Source organism: Lonchura striata, chromosome 4 (assembly GCF_050655825.1).
Source record: "Lonchura striata isolate lonStrDom1 chromosome 4, ASM5065582v1, whole genome shotgun sequence".
Lineage (NCBI taxonomy): Eukaryota > Metazoa > Chordata > Aves > Passeriformes > Estrildidae > Lonchura > Lonchura striata.
Genome location: NC_140706.1, coordinates 5,742,195 through 5,764,158, shown reverse-complemented (window position 1 = coordinate 5,764,158; position 21,964 = coordinate 5,742,195). Strand labels below are relative to the sequence as shown.

General features: G+C 50.4%; 1 protein-coding gene across 1 annotated transcript; it reads right to left on the bottom strand.

The window, feature by feature from the left end:
* Nucleotides 1-13,050: 13,050 nt before the first annotated feature.
* On the bottom strand, nt 13,051-17,649 carry FOXI3 (forkhead box I3). Its single transcript, XM_021535637.4, has 2 exons — nt 16,572-17,649; nt 13,051-15,403 (listed from the first exon to the last, which is right to left on the bottom strand). The coding sequence occupies exons 1-2, from the start codon at nt 17,269-17,271 to the stop codon at nt 14,814-14,816; spliced, it is 1,290 nt and encodes a 429-aa protein (XP_021391312.4). The 5' UTR covers nt 17,272-17,649; the 3' UTR covers nt 13,051-14,813.
* Between the last annotated feature and the right edge of the window lie 4,315 nt (nt 17,650-21,964).

Below are 21,964 nucleotides of genomic sequence, written 5' to 3'. Positions count from 1 at the left end.
TATCTTTAAAAATTCCAAAACCCAGCCTGAAGATGTGAAAACATGAGAGTTTTATAGGTTTATTGTGCAATTACTTTTGCTCTGTAATCAGGGTAAAGTTATTTCAGCATTATTTTACATGAGCATACGTGGGAAAATAATTCTGTAAATCTTAATATCTACAAGAGGAATATTTTCTTTACCATCATGCAATGAATCAGGGAAAACTTCAAACTTGATAAGTCAGGTGGAGATTTTCCTTAATCTGGTTTTATATTATGTGATGCTTAGCAGGACATTTCTAGATCTCCCCTCAGGAGCATTAATTAGAACAAATGCAATTAGTCTATGGCATCCTTATTAAGGCAGAATTCTTACATTAATCAGTAGAAGTTTTGCTGAATTAAAGGATTGTCCCAGGTCTTGCCATAAGATAATACTGAGCTGGCACAGGAGCCAGAAAGGATTTAGAGGACAAAGCCAGGAAAATCTGCTGAACCACAGGAGGCACGAACAGAAACTTGAATTTTTAGCACCATCTTTATCCTGGGGTGGATTTTGTGTGCCATGGTTGATTTCAGATGGCTTCAGAGGAGTTTGTCATGGAGCTCATCTGCTCATGGAGGGCTCATCTGTACCAGACACAGAATGAGCTGAAAATTCCAACACAGGTGGGACTGTGACCAAAAAAAAAAAAAAAAAAAAAAAAGGCATTTCTGGCCAGAAATCAGGACTCTGAATGTTGAGCTCTTTCCTGGACAATTCCTGGGGTGCTGCAAGAAAATGCCAGGTGAATGCACCCACTTTGCCTTTTGAGCTTGCACTGTGACCTGTCCAGGGTTCACCACAGGCTGTCACGGAGGTCACACTTGCTGTAAATCTCTTTTTTTTGAGTATTGCCACCCAAATGAGAAAAGGGAGAGCAGATACTAAGCACATAGAGAGATGCTGGCACACTGCTCTGCCCCATCTTCCCCCACAGAGCAGCAAGGTTGCCCTGAGTCTTGTGACACTCATGAGCATTGATGAGGACACAGCCCTGCCCATCACAGCATCTCCTGGGTTGGTGGGGACCACAGGACAGCTCTGGTCCAACCTCCTGCTCCAGCCAGGCTCAGTGCTGAATTCAGACCATCTTATCCAGCAGTAATATAACCAAAAGGGCTGCAAGAAAATGGTGTAAGTAAAAAAAAATGGGGTCTGGTAACTCCCCTGCCATTGGGATGCAGTTCAGCTTTCCCTGAGCGCACACCTCTCTCTCTGCCTGCCTTCCAGGCAGATACATTTCTTATTTAGGAGTTGGCCTGACTCCAGCAGCGTGGTCCCTGTGATAGACACTTACCCTGAGGGTGCCAGGGTTGCCCTGAACAGAACTTTTGGGACTGGGGGCTTAGCTTGCACTGCTTTCCTGTTCTTTCAGCACAAACAGCTCTTCTCTGCAATTTCCCTTGGAGCTCAGCAAAGAGTGGGAGGAAATTCATCAATCTGATGGTTCCATCCAGCTTAGAAAACCAATGCATAGAAAAACTTAGGTGAGGAAGACTGGTTTTGCTCCCAGAGTAATGTTCTTGGGACCTCCTTGAGGGATTAAGAAAAGCAACTTTGTGCATGTGTGTAAATCCTACAGTGGAGGACCCCATTCCCCAAAAGGGTTAATGCAACCTCTCTTTTCCCCCAATAGCTTCATGGTCCTAACAACTTTCATTGTGAAATGGGTGCAGGTGTGGGCTATGCTTTGTTGATCACAATCCCTTTTGCAGAGGAAGCTTTGAATATGTTTGACATAATCAGCTCACAGCCTTTGCCCGCACTCTTTCATAAACAGGCCATTTTCACATCCTTTTCATGGGATCCGACAAGCGGAAAAATAATTAATGTTACCTCAGCCTAACAGTGACCCAGCTTTGATTCAAAAAGACGGCATGTTGCATAAACTAACCATTTAATTGAGTGATAGAAAAAGCCCACATGTATCAATTCTGCCTCCACGTATTATGATTACTGGGGCTTTGCAAGGATTGTGCTCCCTTGGTCATAAAGCAGAGCTTAAATTCAAGCTCATGAAGTGGTTTCAGAAGGACTGATTGAGCATGAGCTGGGGATTATCTGTGCTTGTGGTGGCAGGACACGGGAGCAGGGGAAGATGTGGGTACCCAGCCACCATGGCACGTTCAGGTTACGTCCAGGTTATGTCACATGTCCTGGTGGGAACTGACAGTGGCCAGATGTTATCCAGCCACGGGACATTTGGGATGCTGATGACACTGCACTGCCACCTTGCCATGACCTCGGAGCCACAGCTAACTGGGATATTCCACAGTTGGGATTATGCCTAATGTGGATAGGACAGAGTCACTGCTGAGGTAACCCACCAAAAAGAAACGTCCAAATGAATTTCAGTTAAATTGAGATAGAGTCTAAGGGTAGCAGTGACTCCTCTGTCAGTCTTGTGAAAGGCAGGTCCTGCTTGAATAACCTGATGTCCTTCTCTGACAAGGTGACAAGAACATCTCTCTAAGTAGATGAGGGAAAGGCTGTGGATGTTGTCTACCTGGACTTGGGTTCACAGTTTGCTGGGTGAAAAACTGGGTGGATGGCCAGGCCCAGGGAGCAGGAATGGAGCCACATCCAGCTGGTGGAGTGTCACAACTCCTGTCCTCCAGGAGAACATTTCTGGGGCCAGTTCTGTTTAATCTCTTTATTGATGACCTGGATGAGGGGAGGGAGGTGCCCTCAGTCAGTTTGGAGATGGCACTAAGCTGGGTGGGAGTGTTGATCTGCAGGAGGGCAGGAAGGTTCTGCAGGGAATCTGAACAGGCTGGGTGGATGGACCAAGGCCAAGGGTAGAGGTTCAACAAAGCCAGGTGCTGGGTCTGCACTTTGGCCACAAAGTGACCCAGGGGTGCTGGTCAGCAGTGGCCAGTCTGTCCCAAGAGGGACAATGGCTCCTGGCCTGGACCAGCAGTGGTGTGGCAGGACCAGAGCAGTGATTGTCCCCTGTGCTGGGCACTGGTGAGGCCAAACTCAGAGTGCTGTGTCCAGCCCTGGGCCCCTCAGTTCAGGAAGGACCTTGAGGGGCTGGAGCCACTCCAGGAGATGAAGGCACCACCCTACATGGTCCCCACCAGTAATTTCAGTGCAAGTCCTTGCTTCCATGAGAATTTACCCCTTTAATGCAGAGGGAAAATACTGTCCTTCCCCATAGTCTGAAGAGCCCTGATGAGGCCAGAAAAGCACTTGCTGAGACAAATGGATCAATAATCATGAAGCACATTACCAGGCTTCACCAGACATAAAATTTGCTGGGGAAAGGATTCCTGTGCTCAGGGTGGGTGCAGCAGAGGAGAATGAAACAGCCACAGACCCTCAGAAAACATGGCAGGCTGTTTGTGACTGAGGCGATGTCAAATGCTGAATGATTCGGAGATGTAGGAGCAGGTACAGAAACCACTCTCCCTCAGAAACCTTCAGTGTTCTCCAGTGGGCCATTTTGTATCTCTCACAAGCATTGCTTTTAAAATTATCACAAATAGTGGAGATGGAGGAGCTGGGGAGCAACCATTCGACTTCAGCTGATTGTATTTAGTTTTACAGCCACTAAAAAAATCCTCTGTATTTCATACCTGTCTCTTCACACCTCTAGCTATTGGTCATGATTCTGGCTTATCTATGCACACTGAATCACTCTCTGTGTGTATCACTCACTCCCTGATCTTTTCTAATGGTGTTTGATGATTTTTTTTCTCACAACTGTCCATGTCTTTTCCTCGTTCAAGTACCCCCATCCAACCTGCTGGTGAAGGAGGAACTGAAGAAGCACTGATCTCTGGTATTCACCAGTGGTGGTGGTGGTACCTGTGCCCACAGGAGCCAAAATTTGGCTCCTCCACTGGCCAATGAAAGCCCATGAAACACCACGGAGGAGGCCTCCACTGGGAACCTATTCAAAGGAAACCTTGAAGGCACTACAGGGACCAGACCTAGGACTGGCTGCTTCAGCTGCCACACCTGTGGTCAAATGGGGCTGGGTGACTTCTTCATGCCCTGGGAACAGACAAGACCTTTCCTGCTTTCCTTGCTATGGATACTGCCCATAAAGTGACCCTGCACAGGCAGGGACTTTCACGTCTCTTCATTTAACATTTGAAATTCTTTACTGTGACTGTGTGAGACACACAGGGAATGGGTTGTCCAGAGAAGCTGTGGCTGCCCCATCCCTGGGAGTGTTCAAGGCCAGGGTGGATGGGGCTCTGAGCAACCTGGGCTAGTGGAAGGTGTGTGGATATTCTGAGTTCAGTCAGAGAGAAAAAGATTTCTGCCAGGCTAAGCCTGGAAAAATCTTTCTCTTTTTCTCTCTGACTGAACTGAGAATCTCCACAGAGGGTGTCCCTGTCTATGGCAGGGGCTGGAACTGGACGATTTTTTTTAAGGTCTCTTCCAACCCAAACCATTCTGTGTTTCCATGATCTGTCCCCAGCACAGACATGCCATGTAAAGAGAATTCCAAGGTTTGCTGCTCCCAGCCTTTCCTCCTCTGAGCTGCTGGCTCCTGACAGGACAAATGCCCAGAGGTCCTGTGGGAGACCTGGCTGAGAGAGGGCTGTGCTTTCCCTGGAGATGTCTGCAGCAGAGCAGCTTGCCTGGCTGGGCTAGGTGTCCCTGTGAGTCCTGCAGATGAGAACCGAGATCAAAATGAGCAGGCACAGAGATGGGCAGTGGAAAAGAGGTCTGAAGTGCTATTTCCATCTAGTGGCATTCAAAACATCTTGTGAAGAAACTATTCAGTGTTTGTAATGCTGCAGTGACACAGAGGAAGGATTTGCTTAGTGACAATCCTGACAATTTGCATCAGCGACAATCCTGCAGCCTGCCTGCCATGCTCCTCACACCTGAGTCATCTTCACTAGTCCCTAACAAACAACAAGTGCCTCTCTGCTTTATAGAATCAGTCACTGCATAACTCCCATCCATTTGCATTCGGGAAGACAAGAGGCTGCAGATTGAGGTGCTCTTTAGTGCCTAATTCTGCCCTCATAGGAATAGAGACAGCACAGGCAGTTCCAAGGTGCTCCTCAGAGGGAGCATGCTGTGTATTTTTTCACAGGCAAAATCCTGGCTCTGGTGAGGTTTCATCCTCAGCTGGAACCAGAAAATGCTTTGAGGCATGAACTGTCTGCAGGCAGTGCCATCACGTTCACCTTTATTTTGGAGGAGGCTGCAGATTCCATGCCCTGTGGGGATGGCAGCCTGCTCCAGGACTGATCCTGCCAGCCCTGCTTACAACAGGAATTACCTTACCCTGCCTGTTGGGTCCCGCAGAGCACTGACAGAGGAGGATGCTCTTCAAGGTGAAGGTGTGCGTGGGGGGATCAGCCCTGGATGGAAGAGTTTTTAATGTGAAATAAGATCAAACATCACTGCCACACCTCTACCTCCAGCAGTTTCAGCCTACACAAGAAAGGGGAACGTGCAGAGGAGCAGAGTCCAGGTACTGGTGTAACTTCTATGAAGGAGTAGAGAGGGAAGGGAAGGAAAGGAATATGAAGAAGAAAGAAGATGAAAAAAAAAAAGATAAAAAAACAGAAAGGAGAAAAACATAAAATATAAAAATAAAGGAAAGAAAAATAAGGAAAATAATGTCTGGAGCTGAAAATTAAATTTGGCTCTCTACTAATAACCATGGACCTATTTGGATTTATTGTCTGTGTGCAAGAAGACTTGGAAGACTTGAAAAATATTGTGGAAAAAGAAAATAATTTGAAATTATCACATACAGTACATTTAAATACAGGTGTCAGGACTAGAAATGCAGTTAAGATTTGGGAAAATTTTGTAAACCCAGAAGGGTTTTAAGTCCAAATGTGATCTGGTATGCCCAGTCCTGATTTTTCCACCCAGGCAGGTTTTGAAAACATAATGTGAAAGGATAGTTTGGGAGGGTCTTCTTCCCCTTGATTGAAAACCTTGAGGAGAGTGGAGGAAAACACAGAGTTCCCCTGGCAAGGAAGAAAGGAGATTTTCCCTTCACTTTGGGCTGGTGTTGACAGACTCCAAGCAGCAATGCCAGTGGAAAACCTGCACTGGGCAAATTTGCCTGCATCCTTCCAGTGAAAGACAACTGGAGCATCCCACTGGTTAGGAGGGTCCATGCGGCTGTTCCTCCTCACTGCTTGAGCAGCATTTCACAATCGGGGCCATTGAATTCCATTTCTCAGTGTCACTCAGCCACCCCGGGCCCAGCGTGGCTCCCTGTGCTGCTTTCAGAGAAAATGAAGTTGTCCATACTGTGAATGGCAGGATGCATCCAAGGGGATTTGCATCAGAAGAGGGACTTGGCCTCATTCCTTCAGCAATTCGAGAAACACAGTGGCTCCTGTAGGTGTTGGGGCAAAGGAAAGAAAAGACCTCTTCCATGGGCAGTGAAATGAATGAATGGTTCCTGATGAGTTTGTCTGATCCTGTTTAAGCCCTCCTTCCCTCCCCACCTCCCACCTTGCAGCAGCACTGGCTGAAGTCTGAAGGCCAGGCCTGGTGAAGTACAACTCTTTCCCTACCCTTCATGCCCTTCATTACTTTAATCACGCTTATTTTACTGTGGAGAGGGGACTGGGCCACCTACAGCAAAATCTCTATTGGCAGCAGAGATACAAGGACAAATTAATCCATTCCTGAAAAAAAACCTAAAAAAAAACCCAAAAAACAAAAAACCCATCAACAATACAAGCAGGTGCATCTCTCCAATTTCTCTATCACTTCAAAGGGTGATTAGCTCAGATGTAGACATCTGACATTCTGTGCTGGAAACACCTGAAGCTGGTGAAACCAATCCCACTTTTAGAAAGAGCTGGGGAGTTTTGGTGGGGATCTGAGAGCCAGGCATGTAGGTGGGCAGGGAGGGCAGGCTGCAGCTTGCAGGTGAGATGCTGGATCACACGTGTCTGGAGGTGAGCAGGGTGCCCAGGTCCTGTCAGCAGCAGGGAAATGGGCTGTTACACAGTCAGGGGAGCTCAGGGACTGAGTCACACCTGAATGAAGGGAGCTGGGGCAATTCCTTTGCTGCAAATTGAAATATTTTCCTAGATTTATTAAGCAAACACCTCCTAGCAGCTGAGGATCCAGTCACAGTGACTTAGCCAGGAAAAGAGATCAGTTCAGGAGTCATTCTCCCTCCTTCTTCCAGCACCCTCCTCACACAAACTCTGGGCATCCTTTGACATAAAGTGGGAATAGATTGCTAGTGGCAAGGAGGAATGCAGCATTCCTGCACCCAAAGCACTTCACCAGTCCAGGACCTCATCTGTCTACCAAAAACTGCAGGAAAAATATCCCTCCACCCTCAGGAACAGGAAAAATGAATGCTCCTAGAGCACTGCAGTGTCTTCATGGAGCTGCACAAGTGCAAGCAAGGCTGCTGCTTGGAGAGAGCTCAAACTGGGTGGAATCAGATTGGTATCTCTCCTGGATGCCAAGAGATTTGCACTGGGGGTAGAGAAGGGACCTGAACTGTTGCAATTAGATTATCAGATCTCCAGAGCAGGATTCAGCTCATAAAGCATTTTAACTCTTTCTTCTAATATTGTGGTGTGCAAACTAGATGTTCTACTAAATGTTCAAACTAAATGTTTTACAAATCTGTAAATCCTGGGCAGATTTGTAATGTGTGGAAAGGGAACACAAGTTTCTGCTCACTGCAGCTCTCAGCTGCTGGTATTATTTATGGCAGGTTTAGCACATTTCCAGTTGTCCTGTGGTTAAGACCAGGTCTTACATCCTATGAGAATCCCCTGGGAGAGAGCCAGTGAAGAATGTGTAGACCACTTGTGGGGTTTGGAGGGAGGAAGATGAAATGCTGCAGGATTTCCTGGGCAGAGCCAATGTTTCCCCAGCAGCACCCATGTCTCTGTGTAAAGCCACTACAGACAAGATTTAGGTAAGAAATGCTGGGATTTGTTGTGCTTTCCTGTAACAGCATGAGGAAGGGTGAGTTTGGAGCCATGCCAGAGGGTTTCAGGCTGGCTCAGCAGGGACAGATCTGTGGTGGAGGCATTGCAAAGTGTGGATTTGACACCTAACTCTGCCACAGCACTGAGTGACCTTCCACAAATCACTGTCCCATGGTGTTCCTTGACCCCTTGCAGTGAAACAGGGCCTGTAACACTTCCTCAGTCATACTTGTCTCTTTGGATTGTCACCTTTTCAGGGTAGGGAATGAGGTTTCAATGTGACAGGCAGCTGCTGTCTGGAATAGAACAGCACTCAGAGTTATGCTAAATGACCTTAACATTCATGACATGCTCATTGCCGCTGCTCACTTATTCCCTGCCTGGGACAGTGAAAATAAATACCATCCCTTGTTCCATTCTAATAAACACATTCCCTGATTCCTTGAAGGGTCTCCTTGGTTTCTTGTCAGGCCTGCTGCCCCACTGTGCTGCCAAGGATAAGGGACAAATGTTGGAGAGGAGGAAGAAAAATATTTTTTTCTCTACTGAAGTATGACAGCTCTTACTATCTTTCGACAATCTCTGCCCACATGTAGTCACACACTGCGTCAGCTACAGAGCCCAGCTGCTCCCCATCATCCTACAGGGGTTTATGTGCAAGCAGGAGGAGTCCCCCCTACCTTTCTCATCAGCTGAGAGATCTGTCTGAAGAGATTGTGGTTTATTTTCACTTTGCTTGTGAAAGCTCCAAAACTCACATTGTCTTAATTGGGATGTAAATGTGTTTCCCTGAGCTTGAAGATGGTCTCTGGTCCAAATGAGGGCCCTAATGAAGCTTCAGCAGTGGCAGCAGGCAAGAAGTGGGCAAGAGAGAATACACTGATCATGTTGCATTGCTGGAAGGTGCTTGCACAGACTACAGAAGTGCATGAACAGGAATAAAATAAGTAGAGTAAAAAAGCTCATCAAAACTTCATATTCTACCTCAAAGAAATTCCCCAGCAGGAGCTTTCTTCTCCCATGACAAAGGATGCTCACCCATGGATAAGGGCTGTGTCTCGCTTTGAAACCTCCATCTCTGGTGGTCATGCTACTATTTGTAACCAGATGCATGACCCCACATGTCAGATGTCCCATATCTGCAGATATCCATGAATTACTGCCCTGGGGGAGTCTAAAACCTTGGCCTAAATTACCTCTTCAGGCAGGTGCAGAGAGCAACTTATCTGCCCTTACTTAGCCAGGTTTTTAGGGCAATACCCAGTCTCCTGAAGGAGATCCCAGGGTGTCTCCATCACCTGTAAGGCGCCTCCTCCTCCTCTGGTCTGCTTTGAACCTGCTGCCTGACAGCTTCATTAGATATTCATTGTCTAGACTAGAAGAACACCTACATGAGTGAAAATGTCATTTCCACCCATGGGGAATGGAATTCATCCCTGTTTGAGTATCATTCACTCTGCTGAAGGAAGCCCAAGCTTGGTTCTGCTCTGTGTTCACTTTGACTCCCTCCACTGTTTCAGAGTTGAGGTTCTACCCCTGTGTCTTCCAGGACCACTCTGTGGGGTGGTGGGGTGAGGTGTGGCTTCTCTGGACTGGCCTGGGAGGGAAATGACCCAGCTCAGCTCTGCTCTTTAATTAGATATAAATTAGATAGAAATTAATCAGCACCCCTTCAAGGGTCTGAAGGCAGGTTAACCATCAGTCCTGACCTGATTTGTCACTGCTATGGCAAACGTGGATGGGCTGCACGGCGACAGCTTTGCTTTGTCCATAAATCCCAGCCATGAAGGACTGCAGGGAAGGGGAAATGATCCGAGGAGCTGGGGCAGAGAGAGACAGCTTTGCCTCTCCTAGGGCAGCCAAAGCCTGGATCAGGCCTGCAACTTCCATCTCACAAATGTGCAGCCTTTAGCTGCTTTTTCGTGTCCCCAGGCAGTCTCATAGACACCAGCTGAGGTGTGTGAGAGCCTGGCTGATTATGGGTCTGCTCCAAAGCCCTCTGAAGTCAGTAGGAGTCTTTTCCCTGACTTCACTGTGTTTGGGGCAGGCACTGGATGACTATCCCTCAGGTTAGACAGTTTAATCATCCATTCAGCAGTACACAAAGCAGATCACATACACTTTTAGCCTGCATTGTATGGTGTTATGAAACCAGAAGATTATTTGATATGATTCAGAGATAGCTCAGGTATAAGGTAAAAAAAAAAATAACACCTTTGATGTTTTACATCACACTTCAGTTATTCCTTGAGGGGCAAATTCTCGTCACCTTACCCAGGTGAATATTGCACTCAGTAATTTGGTCAAAAACGTTCCATCAACCTTCTTTTTAATAGAAAAAAAGGGGCGGGTGGGGGGAACACGGGCGGAAATTGATGGAGATTTCTGCCAAACAGGACAAAAAAGAAAAGGCAAATCCATGTTTTCCTTCTTTCATCAATCAGAAAAAAAAAATTTGAAACAAAAATTAGTTTTGAAGGGATTTTTTAACAGGGCAATAAAACTAGTCTTTTTTACTTTCCAAAAGCTAAGGAGAAATATCAATTTCCCAATTGTTGCAGTCTCCATCTGGCACAGCTTTTTCTAGCTGAGGTGTCAGCCATCCATGGACTATCAGCCAGGCCTGATTCTCATTTTGACTCTCTTTGGTCAAGCTACAAAATGTGTCTTTGTCCCTCTTGTTTTGTGGTGCTATCAGAACAAGACTGAGAGGACCAGCTTCCATTTTTGAGCTGTGCAGAATTAGGTACATCACACTCAGAGTCAGGTGACATCTGCAGGGTTTGCAGGGCCTTATCTCAAGAAGTCTGATGAAGATATTTTTTATCTCTAGAAATACAGAGATGGCAAGGGCAGGGATACTTGTAGTTTCCTAGAACAGCATTGTATCATTTGAACTATTCCAAAAAAGTTTTGGGCAAATCAGCATTTAAAAAAAAAAAAAAGGCAATAAAACCTTCTGTACACGGCCAAATTCCACGGACTTGGTGAGCGACAGGGCGAATCAAAGCCTCCACCTTCAGAGGAGCAGCAAACCACAATCCATGGCCAGTGGCAGTAATTGAAGCCCCACTTCTGAAGGAGTTGGCTGGCGATGAAACCCAACGCGGATGGCTCTGTTCTGCCTCTGGAATCCCCTCCCAACGCTGCTGCTGCTGCTGCTGGGGGTGGGGGGTTTCACTTCACTGGCACAGCAGTTCCCTTTGTTGATGGGAGCTGGGTCTCCTCTAGGGGACGGGGCTGATCCAGCTGTACTGGCAGAGTCTTTGCACAGCGGAGCAGCTCAAGTGCAGACCTGCACTGGGTGCCTGCCCCAGCCTTTCTGCCAGGCCGATAAGACCAGCGCTGAGCAGAGTTAAACGACCCCGTGCTGGAGAAATGCCACACGTAGGAGCCAGCAAGCATCTGTGTTACTCGAAATGCCTCTGCCCTGTGCTGCTTTTCCAGCGGGGAATGGCTTTTTTAGGAGCTGTGTGTGCTGGGAGTGTGGCAGAGGGAGCGGGCAGTCATCAGCACAACCACGGTTTCTCAGCGGGTACCACAGCTGGGTGGTACCCAGCTCTCCGGATGCCTAAAAAGAGTGGAGAAAAGAAGCAAAGATGAGGCTTCTTGTGATGCTTTAGTGGCCAGCAGCTGGGATCCGTGGGCTACCAGCTAATCTGCATGAAATCACTGCTCCCCTAAAGCCAGACCTTCCGTGAAGGGCTGATTGCGGGGTGATCCCCACAGCTGCTGGAGCAGAGAGGATGAAGGCCTGAAGTTTGAGCCTTTCTCCTAAGGAAGGACAATTCCCGGCTGATTTCCCTGGGAGTGGGCCATGCTCCGGGCTTCTGGGCCATCATCTGACCCGGGCTGGGGAGAGGCTCATTGTCATGGAGAACTGCCCGATCCAGGCATGGCCTTGGCATTTATAGGGGACTGGGGACTCTCAGGGTGGGACAGCAGGCTAATTGCCTTTGTCTTCCCCCTACCTCAGTCGGGGAGTCTCAGTAAATCCCTAAACCCATGACAAAAGCCCTGCTGCTTTTAAGTGCTTTTCATTAAACTCAATCGTCTTGCCCTCCCATTCCCAAGATTTGCTGAAAAAAGTCCCTTTCAATGGCAAAAGGAAACCTAAAAGGCTGCCATTAGCTAGTTCGCTGTCTCCTCTGCAGGCCGGGTGCCTATTTGCTGGAATCTGCTCCCAAGTGTCCTTCGAGCACACCGGGGGCAGCTCCTCTGGAGCAATCCCCGGTTCCAGCTAAGGATATACCTTGCCTGGAAGAAGCAGGCTTTGGTGCTTATGGCTGGGCAGGTGCATGGGGACAGTCAGACCTGCCAAAGCTCCCCTGAGCCCACCACCATCCCTGGGGACCGGAGCTGGAGCAATGTGGTGGGTGAATCCTTATCTGATTCTGCTCTGGCAGGTTCTGGCTATGCCCCGGCCAACTGAAGTGGCACAAAGCCTGTTGAGCCATGCGATATTGCTGAGGACATGCTGCCAGGTGCAGACCACCCTGCAATGCAAATTTGTCAGATTTGGGATCCTCAGGAGCAAAAGTTTATGTGCTGTGCAGAAACACGCAGCTGATGGAAGTGGCAACGTGAATTTGCCATTGGTTCTGCATCCTCAAACATTTATGGGTAATGCCTGCAGAGACAGAGCTGATGGAAGAGGGTAAATTTAAAAAAATGTGAGTGGAAGAACAAGAGCTGGATGCCCATGAGTGTGCTGCTTTGGCTCAACGCTTGCTGAGGTCTGAGAGCTGGCTGGCAGAGTGTAGAATGGGTGCAATGGTCGCTGAGAAACGTAAGTATGCAGTAACTGGCTCACTTAGGGACTGGGTCTTTATCTTTCAGAGGTGTTGGGAATCCCTCCACTGCTCTTAGATCAAACTCAGCAGCCCAAACTCCAAATAAAGGTATTCCACACCTGGTGGGATTGAAGCAGGACAAGACTGACCACCTTGTCCTTTTCCTAGTGTCGGTCTGCCCTTTCCCTCCCATTATGGAATTAAAACCAGGAGGAATTACCCCTAAAGCCAGGAAGATGGTATCTGTTTTGGGAAGGGGCGAGGGGGAGGGGGAGAGGCAGGAGTTGCCACCCTCCCACTGGTCCCAGCGATTGCACAAAGGGCCAGTGCCGGGGCAAGCACTTGGTCCCGGCCCCGAGCACATGGAAGTCATCTGATGTTTCGTCATGGCTTCATTATATTTTGGATCAGGCCAGCGGTTTGTCTTGCATCACTGCCCTGTATGTTCTGCAGGTAGCCAGTGCACAGGCACTGCCAACTGTTTTGTTCTGTGAATAGCCTGCAGGGATGGCCTTAAATCACGGCAGATGCCTGGGTCTTAAACAGCTGCAATTTCACGCTTAACTTCATGGTGGATGCTACATTCCTCATGAAGACACCTACATTTGTGCTCTAACTGCACACAGCCCCCAGCAAACAGCTCATGAACACGCAGGAACGAGGGGATGCAGCATAATGGCTACTGGATGATGGATTCTCCTTTCCCAACATCAGGAATTTAGGAAGGATTCCCAGAAGCGCTGCCTGGCCCTCTGGCTGACTGGTGCCACCTCTTCACTGGGACAGTGTAGGCAGGTGCAATCCCATTAGAAAAACTGATTTGCAAAACGGACTGAGCCTCCTGCTAGCTGGCACCGCGCTGGAACCAGTCCCGCCTCTTTTACTGTTGCAAGCTTTTATTTTTTTTTTTTTCCAAACCGGGCTGAAAAAGGACAGTTGCGATTCAGAGCGTTGAGAAAAACAAACAAACAAAACCGACACAGAGCCCACGCTGCACAGTGAGACTCCAAGAAATGTGTCTCCTTTGGGAGCAAAGCAGGTTTTTTTCCACCCTACTGCGCAGATGAAATTGTTTGTAAGCTTTTACACCTTTTATCCCAAATAATGTGAAAGAAAAACCTGTCTCCCACAGAGTTTTAAAATACTTCAAACATATTGATGATCAACCAGGCCACTATCTAACAATTGTTAATATTTTATTCCCGACAGCTGTTCAGCCTGAAAAGTTTCAGTAATACACTAAAAACAAAAACAAAACCAACAAAAAATTCAAAACAAATAAAACAACAAAAAGGAGGGGAAACAAAGTAAAATAAACTTTAACAAAGTTTAAAACACATTATAAATAAGTACACCTCCAGAGCATAATTTACAAATATAAAACCACATAGAAACGTATGTACAGAAGAGTTACATTACGTACAAATATGTATAAAAATACCCCAGTGTTTATTCTTGTGCTAAAGCTGCGTGGCTAGAGTTATCTTTGGTACTAAGCTCAGGGAAAGAAGATTGTTTTACAAGACACAGCCCTGCTGTGCAATATGCCAGACACAGGAAGAGCCTCCGTGAGTTTGAGGAGGTTTTGGGTGGGTGTTTATACAGGGTATTCCCCCCGTGCATCGCATATTGCAGGATCAGGGCACAAGCAAGGGCTTACAGAGGCAATTGCTGGCAGAAGAGGTTTTTTAATACATTGTACAAGGCACTTCATAAGAAATCTCTTCATTTTTTTTCCTGCTCTCTTCTACGACTCACTGGATGTCTACGCTTGGCTCTTACCAAGACCACTTTATGGCTATGGTTTTTAAACTTCTTGTTCTACATTCAGGATTAGCAACCTCTGAAAACATTAATTCAGTTCACGCCTGCAGAATTTAGATGGCAAACCACCTACACCACCTAACGTTTTCCTGGATGGGGAAAAAAACAATGCATTCTGCTGGTGCTTAAGGGGTGTTCTTATGTTGAAAGGTGAGAAGATCAGTCTTCCTGGAAGAACTCCTGGGAAGTGTCCACGTTGAAATGCTGTTTGCAAAAGCGCATGGTCCAACACCCTTTCCCTTTGCAGCGCTGGCCGGCTGGCTGCCCCAGCACCCTACACCTCTGTCCCATCCCGTGTGTAGATGAGGCTGTTGACTGTGAAGTTGTAGTAGTGGTTGTACTGGGCTCCCTGGCTGCCGCTGCTGGGGTGGAAGGAGCTGTAGTAGGCAGGGGAAGGTCCCGCGACCCGCTGCAGCTGGTCTGGGGAAGGCACTTCCTGAGAAGAGCTGCTGGAAGGGGTGAAAGTGCCACTGCTCAGCTGTCCAGCAGAGAAGTTCCTGTGGTGCAGGTCACTGCTGAGACCCCCCGTCAGCCGGCTGCCCCCGCCGCTCAGGGAGCTCATGCCGCTGAAGAAGGTGCTGAGACAGCTGGGCGTGGATGAAATGATACTGGAGGGAGAGGAGCTTTTGGGATGGTCCCTGGCAGAGGGTGAGGGGTCCAGCTCTGGGGGTGGGCTGTTTCCACACGGTTTGCCCGTGGCTGGGATGGGTCGCTCTTCCTCGGCCTTCAGGCCCCCCAGAGAGGAGGCCGCAGAGGCGGCCGCGGGGGCGTTGGGCTCAGAGCGCCGCTTGCGTTTGCGACGGAAGTTCCCATTGTCAAACATCTTCTCGCAGTTGGGATCTAAGGTCCAGTAGTTTCCCTTCCCTGGTGGAAAACAGGAGACACAAGAGAGAAAGTCAACTTCTGCGACAGCGAGCCCCGCTGCTGACAGATAAGTAGCATCCATGTCTTGTCCAACTGGCACAGAACCCACATCTCTCCTGCACCTGCTCCTTCTCCCTCTGTTGTCCAGTCCATGGATCCAAAACTTGTCTCCAAGACATTTCCACCTCTATCCCTCCAATGCCCACGTGAACCTTAAGGCCACATAGAAGAGGAGAATCTCCCCATCCTAAAGCACAGACAGATCTGTACCTCCAGCCTGGCTAAAGAGAATGTGAAGAGGGGTTCCCCTTGCTTTGGCTGCCTCACAGAAGCTGGGCCACTTACAGCCATCTCAGCAGTGGTGGCAAGGCAGTGCCCAGGCTATGGCTCATACAAAAGCTGATGGAGAGGCGGGCTGGCACACTCAGGCACTCCGAGGGACGGCAGGCCAGCAGCACTGAGCTGCGGGGGCTGCAGACAAGCTGCCCCTGGCACAAGCCTTGGTGCGGGGCACTGTGGTGGCAGCAGCTGTCCCCTCTCAGCTCCTGCCCACGGCCGGGACGGGCGCAGTGACCCCACGAGGTCCCGAGCGGCTCCAGCCCGGCAGGTCCCGGCACCGCCGGGCCGGGCCAGCGCTGTCCGGGCGCGCCTCCGCCCACTCCGGGCACCGGCTGCGCCCCGGGCCGGCCCGGGCAGCGGCGGGCAGGGAGGGGAGCCGTGAATCACGGGCCGAAGGAGCCGGGCCTTGCACAACCGGCGCTCCCGGGCTGCTCGGGGAGGGGGAGAGGCTGGGGCGGCCGGCCCCCGCCTACACCTCCCGCGGGGCAGCGCCGGGCCGGGCCGGGCCGGGGGGAATGGGGATGGTCACACCGCAGCGCCCGGGTCAGGGGACGGGGAACGCGGTCTCCTCGCTGCGCTGGCCCCCGAGGGGACGGGCAGCGCGGTCCCATCACAGCATCCGACTGGAAGGGATGGAGAAACGCGGGCTCATCATAGCGCTGGCGCTGGGGGCACGGAGAGCGCGGTGTCGGGACAGCGCCCGACGAGAAGGGGACGGGGGACCCGCCCGGCCGCGGACGCTGCCTCCCCTCTCTCACGGCGGTGCCGGTGCCCGCAGCCGCCGTTCCCCGCTGCCCAGCCATCCCTCCCGCCCGGCGCGGCACCTCACCGGGGTCGTCCTCGTCGCGGGGCACCTTGCGGAAGCAGTCGTTGAGGCTGAGGTTGTGGCGGATGCTGTTCTGCCACCCGGCCTTGCTGCGCTTGTAGAAGGGGAAGTTCTCGGCCACGTACTGGTAGATGTGGCTGAGGGTGAGCTTCCTCTCGGGCGCGCTCTGGATGGCCATGGCGATCAGCGCCGAGTACGAGTAGGGCGGCCGCACCAGCTTCAGCAGCTCCTCCTGGCTGGCCAGGCTGAGCCAGCTCAGCTCCGCGCCGCCCGCCGACGGCGAGCCGGGCGCCGGGGGCGAGCCCACGAGCTGCCCGCCCCGCGAGCAGCCGTACGAGGCGGGCGGCAGGAAGGGCGCGGCGGCGGCGGCGGCGGCGCCGGGCGGGCCCTGCAGGTAGGGCGCGGGGCTGTTCATGCCCCACAGGTACCCGGCGTTGGCGGGCGCCCCGTAGTCCCCCAGCGCGTACCCGCCCGCCCGCTGCCCCGACGAGGCGGCGGCGGCGGCGGCGGCGGCGGCGGCCGCGGCGGCGGCGGCGGCGGCGCCGGGCGGGTGAAGGCTGGGCTGGGGGTAGACGCTGAAGTTCTCGCTGCAGTACACGGCCATGTCGGGGGCTTCCTGGGCGCTGCGGGGCTGCGGGGGCGCGGGGGCGGCCGCCGGCGCCGAGGCTCTGGGCTGCGCCTGCTGCAACTCACCGGCGCTCATAATCCCTGGCCATGCAGGGCGGCCGGCGCTCCCCCCCGCTCCCGTGCTCTCCCGGCGATACCCCCCGCCCCGCGGCCCCGGTGGCCCTAGACCAAAAACTCCCGGGGGGCTGCGGAGCGGCGCCCTTATAGGCGCTGCCGTGCGCCCCGACTCCCCGCCCGCGGCCGGGGCCGGGGCTGGGCGGGCGGCGGCGGCGCGCCGGGAGCAGCCAGTAGCGCGGCTCGGTGGCGGGCGGGAGGCGGAGGGAGGGGGGCGAGGCCGGGCCCCGAGAGCGGCGATGGGGGAGGGACCGGCGGGGGAGCTGCGGGAGGCGCCAGGGATTTGGCTGCCGGCAGCGCGGGGGCAGCATCCCCGAGCCGGACCCACCCCCCGTGCTGTGCCCGTCCCTCCCCTTCCCGACCTGCGGGTCTCTCCCGGCGCTGCCCGGTCGCCCCCGCAGCGGCCGCCCCCTCCCCGGAGCTGTCCCGGCGCTCTGGGATGCCATCCTGCTTTCCCACGGATGCGATCGGCCCCGATCCCTTCGGCCCCGCGCTGAGCTCGGAGGGGGATGCGCGATGAGCATCGCTGCGGTTCCCCCGACGGGAACGCCGAGGGAGGAATTCGCTTCAACTCTGTTCTTGAAGTGTAGTTTTGCCGCCCGTCTCCCAACAGCCGGGGCTGAGATCGCCGTTCACTAACTTTGGATGAGAAATTTCCCGAAATTAAACAAACAAACAAACAAACCCCACCGGCTTCTTCGCTCGTACCGCGGGCGGAACGGGCTGGAGGGCGCGGGGCGAGATTTAGTGAATAAAAGTGATTTTTGCCTTAGTGCTCCGGGGCAGCCTGAACGGAAAGCGCATCCTTTTGCAGAGAAAAAGCTCTCGGTGCTCATAACAATCCCGACACCCGGCATCTACAGGGGCCAGCTCCGGCAAATCTTCTGGTCCGGGGGGCAAAGCACACGTGTGACAACAAAAATACGGTCGATGGTGCGGGACGATTTAGAGGCTTTGTCTAAACACCAGGTAGATGAGATGTACATTTCATTCCCCGTTCTTAAATGGAGTTGTTATTCAGTTTTCTGTTGGTAAAAATGCAAAAAAAAGAAAAAAAAAAAAAAAGCCCTTTCCTGGTGTGAACACGAAGCGCTGTCTGCAAGTGCCGGGTGTCTTGGTCTGACAACAGGATTTGGGGCAGAGAGCAGCGTTTGGGAAAAATTTCTGCGTTTTATGTGTTCCATAAAATAGTTATAAAAGCACGTGTAAACCAGTGAAGCTTTCCCGAGCTGACTCCAATCTCAAATTTTCGTCCCCTGCGTGATTTGAGCAGGAATATAATAGCCGAAGGATTTTCAACTGTGTATTTCGTTTTAAAACAGTGAACAAATGGGGTTTTTTGAGACAGAAAATAACTGAAAAATGTCTGGGTTAAAGAATTAGGATTTGGGGTTTTTTCCTTTAATCATAAAGAGAGGTGTTCGGGGGCTTTTTTTTTTTTTTTTCCTTTTCTTTTTTGTGTGTGTGCGCGTGTGTTTTTCTTTTTCTGTTGTTATTTTGTTGCCGTCACTGATGCTTTTGCTGATTTTATTTTGTATCCCTTGGGAAAAGAGCTTCCCGTGTGTATTTATATACCCAGAACAGCAGGAGAAAAGTTTACACTACGTTTCATAAGGTGCCTTTTCCCTTCTCAGCTTCCTTCTCTTTAAGATTTATAACAGCTCCTCATCTTTTTTAGAGCAGGGTCGCGCTGGAAAATGCCGGTTTGAAGTCTGGCTGGACAACAGGCATCCAAACCAAGCAGTTTACGTGGAAATCACAGCTAGAAAGGACATTTAAAGGACAAGAAACAGGTAGACTTTTTAAAAGCAATTTCCCTCCGAGTCTGAAGAGCTAAGCCGAAAATATTATTCTCTAAAATGACAACAAATCTGTGTTTATCCGTTTGGCCAAAACCCCCGCGATCGTTGCAGGAGGGAGAGGAGCAGCCAGTCAAGAGTCAATTTCGCCGTATCGCTCGAAATTGAGGGTTTTGCTCCAGGGATTTGATGTTTTTGGGCAAAGGCAAGAGCCATCTAGAGGAACAGCCCGGCTATGGCGAGGCTGGGAATGCAGTTTCCCTCACAGGCATGGGGTGCTGCCTTCGAGCTTCCCTTTGCTGATTTCTCTGCCTTCAACAAAGGAAACGAGTGCGAAAATAATGCTGAATTAGCTCTAATAAAAATGCATGTCCTCAGAAAACTCCAGCTTGCTTTACCAAATAGTAAGGAATGTGAAACAAAAATAGCTTTAGAGAGGTTATTACACAGTTGGGATGGCATGGATATGCAAACCAACACTTAATTTAAAGAGTGGAGAGAATAAAGCTTTGATGCTGTGATGGCTGTAAAAACATTTAATTTTCTTAATGTATTTATCCTGCAAGTGGTGTGCAGTGTTGCCTCGAAACATCATCAGCTCTCAGTACAGACCTGTTGCTGCTCCCTTCTGCCAAGGCATGAGGAGAGCATGAAAAGATCCAGCACTCTGCCTCTCTGCTCTCTAAATTCTGTTTTTTTTTCTGGAGAGCTCGGGGAGACGTTTGCCTTACAGAAATGCACTGGGGATCTGGCAAGAGATGACGAAACACAAAATTGAAATCACTTTCGAGGTAGGAGTCTGAGGCTACTGTCCATCACTGGGAGCAGATCTGGGGCTGGGTTTCAGCAGCTTTGTTGGCTCTGTGAGTGGGCAGTGAGGTAGAGGAGCCTGTGGCACCTCGAGCTGGGCTGAGCTGTATCCCCAGCCAGCTGGGGTTGAGTGCAAACCTCTCCAGCCAGCTGCCTTGGAAAGTGTTTCAAAGCTTCCCAAGTGCTGCAGGAGAGCAAGATCCTCCCCATCTTTGCCTGGTGCTGTCCCCACCGTTGGCGCAGGTGCTGTGCCTGTCCTTGTCGTGCACGCAGCACACACTTTTCCCCCTGCAGGAAGACACTGGCTGTGCCTCCGGGGCTCTGCTCCTCTGAACGTGTAGGTACAGGCTCCACTTTCCTGCTGTGGATCTCAGCTGTGTGTGCAGCTGAACACAGAAACCTGAAAATGCTTCAGAGCTGAGCGCCCAGCCCAGCAGTGGGAACAGATACTTGCACCCACCTGGGCCTCTCTCTGCTTCCCAAGGATGCTGAGCTCTGGGCACAGGGTGTGTGTTGGGGGAACAGAACATAATAACCCATATTGGCTTCTCCTGCCTTTACCAGGAGGATAGAGAAACCAGGATCCCTTCAATGGCTCCAGATCTCTGCAGGTTTTGTTTTGGCTGTATTTGCAATCTGAGTCTCGCTTTTCCCCCATGGCTGGTGAGGAGCAAGGTGGTGACTCCGAGGTCCACATAAAATCTGCTCAGTAAAAATTCTTTTCTATCTTTCTCCAGAGCAATCAGTGAAATTGGGAATGAGTTCTTCATCCTCAGAGGCAAGATGGAAAAATTATCTTTTCTCTTGAAGTACTCCAGTGTCTCTACCCTCAAGAAGAATGAGGAATTGACTAAGAGTAGCTCAAATTAAATTAAAGATCTAGTATCCTTCCCTTCCTTAGAGCCAAGCATTTTTCTCCCTATTCCTCCCTATTAATATGCTATAACAACATCTGTTTTTTTTTCACTCAACCCCTGACTTTTCCTGCAAATGGCTAACAGAGAATATCTGATGGTGTGCAATAGATGTTTCACTGCTGTGAATTTGGGAGGGGTATTCTGTGTACGTGTACACAGGTTAAATTAATTTTTATCCCTTACCTAAGGAGAATGATGTACATTCCTCCCTCTCTGTATCTAGTCATGCACTGGACTGAAGTTCTGGCAATCTGATTTTGCCAGCTCTCCTTATGATAAGGGGAGAGATTTTCAAACCTTTTCTTGATTTTTCAGACTCTACCATGTTTCCTGGGGATCCCTCCATGTTCAGTCTACCAACAGCAGGCCTGGTTTGGTTTTGAGTTCACAGTCTCTGTTGAACTCTGCAGGCTGAAAACTGAGGGTTTACATTCTGGATTATTTATATTAATATTTTCTCAGTGCCATAGAGCCACAAAGCAAGGAATAAATCATAGCTCATCACAAGCTGTAGATGCTGCAGCACTTTGAGCTGCTGGGAGCAAATCCTGGTAGAAAGGAGCAGTGCCTGCTCTGTGTCCTCTTCTCGCTGGTTTTTCTGGCTGCTGTGCTCTCACAAGTGTTTCTGTGGCTGACTGGGGCACTAATCCGGTTTGAGAAGGACACCCTCTTCCCAATCCTTTTCTTTCCCCCTTTTTCTTATCCCCTCAGGTTAGTTTTAGCCTGGGCCTGCCTAGCCCCTTCCTGAGAGCTTGTTAGCGACTGATTAGCTGAAGTTTTGATAAAAGCCTCATTGTTTGTGACCCCTGTAAACTACCCGGAGCTGTGCTCCCAATAAAAGTGGGATTAAATAGACACCTCCGGAGCGAGACAGTTGCAAGTGGGAATTTCAGAGTTTTGAGGGACTGAGGGATGTGGCCAGGCTTCAGTAACTCTGTGCACCAGAAGTGATTTTGCCAAAAGTGGGAAAGAAGCCTGACTTTTGTGTTTTGGGGGGAAAAGGAACCTGGTGGGGAGGCAGAAGGAAATCACCTGTTTGGGGCTGGGTCAAGCACACGCTCACGGAGTTTGGAAACACGTTTGCAGAAGTTCTCAGCACCCTGCTTTCCTCCAGACTCTCCTCGGGCTT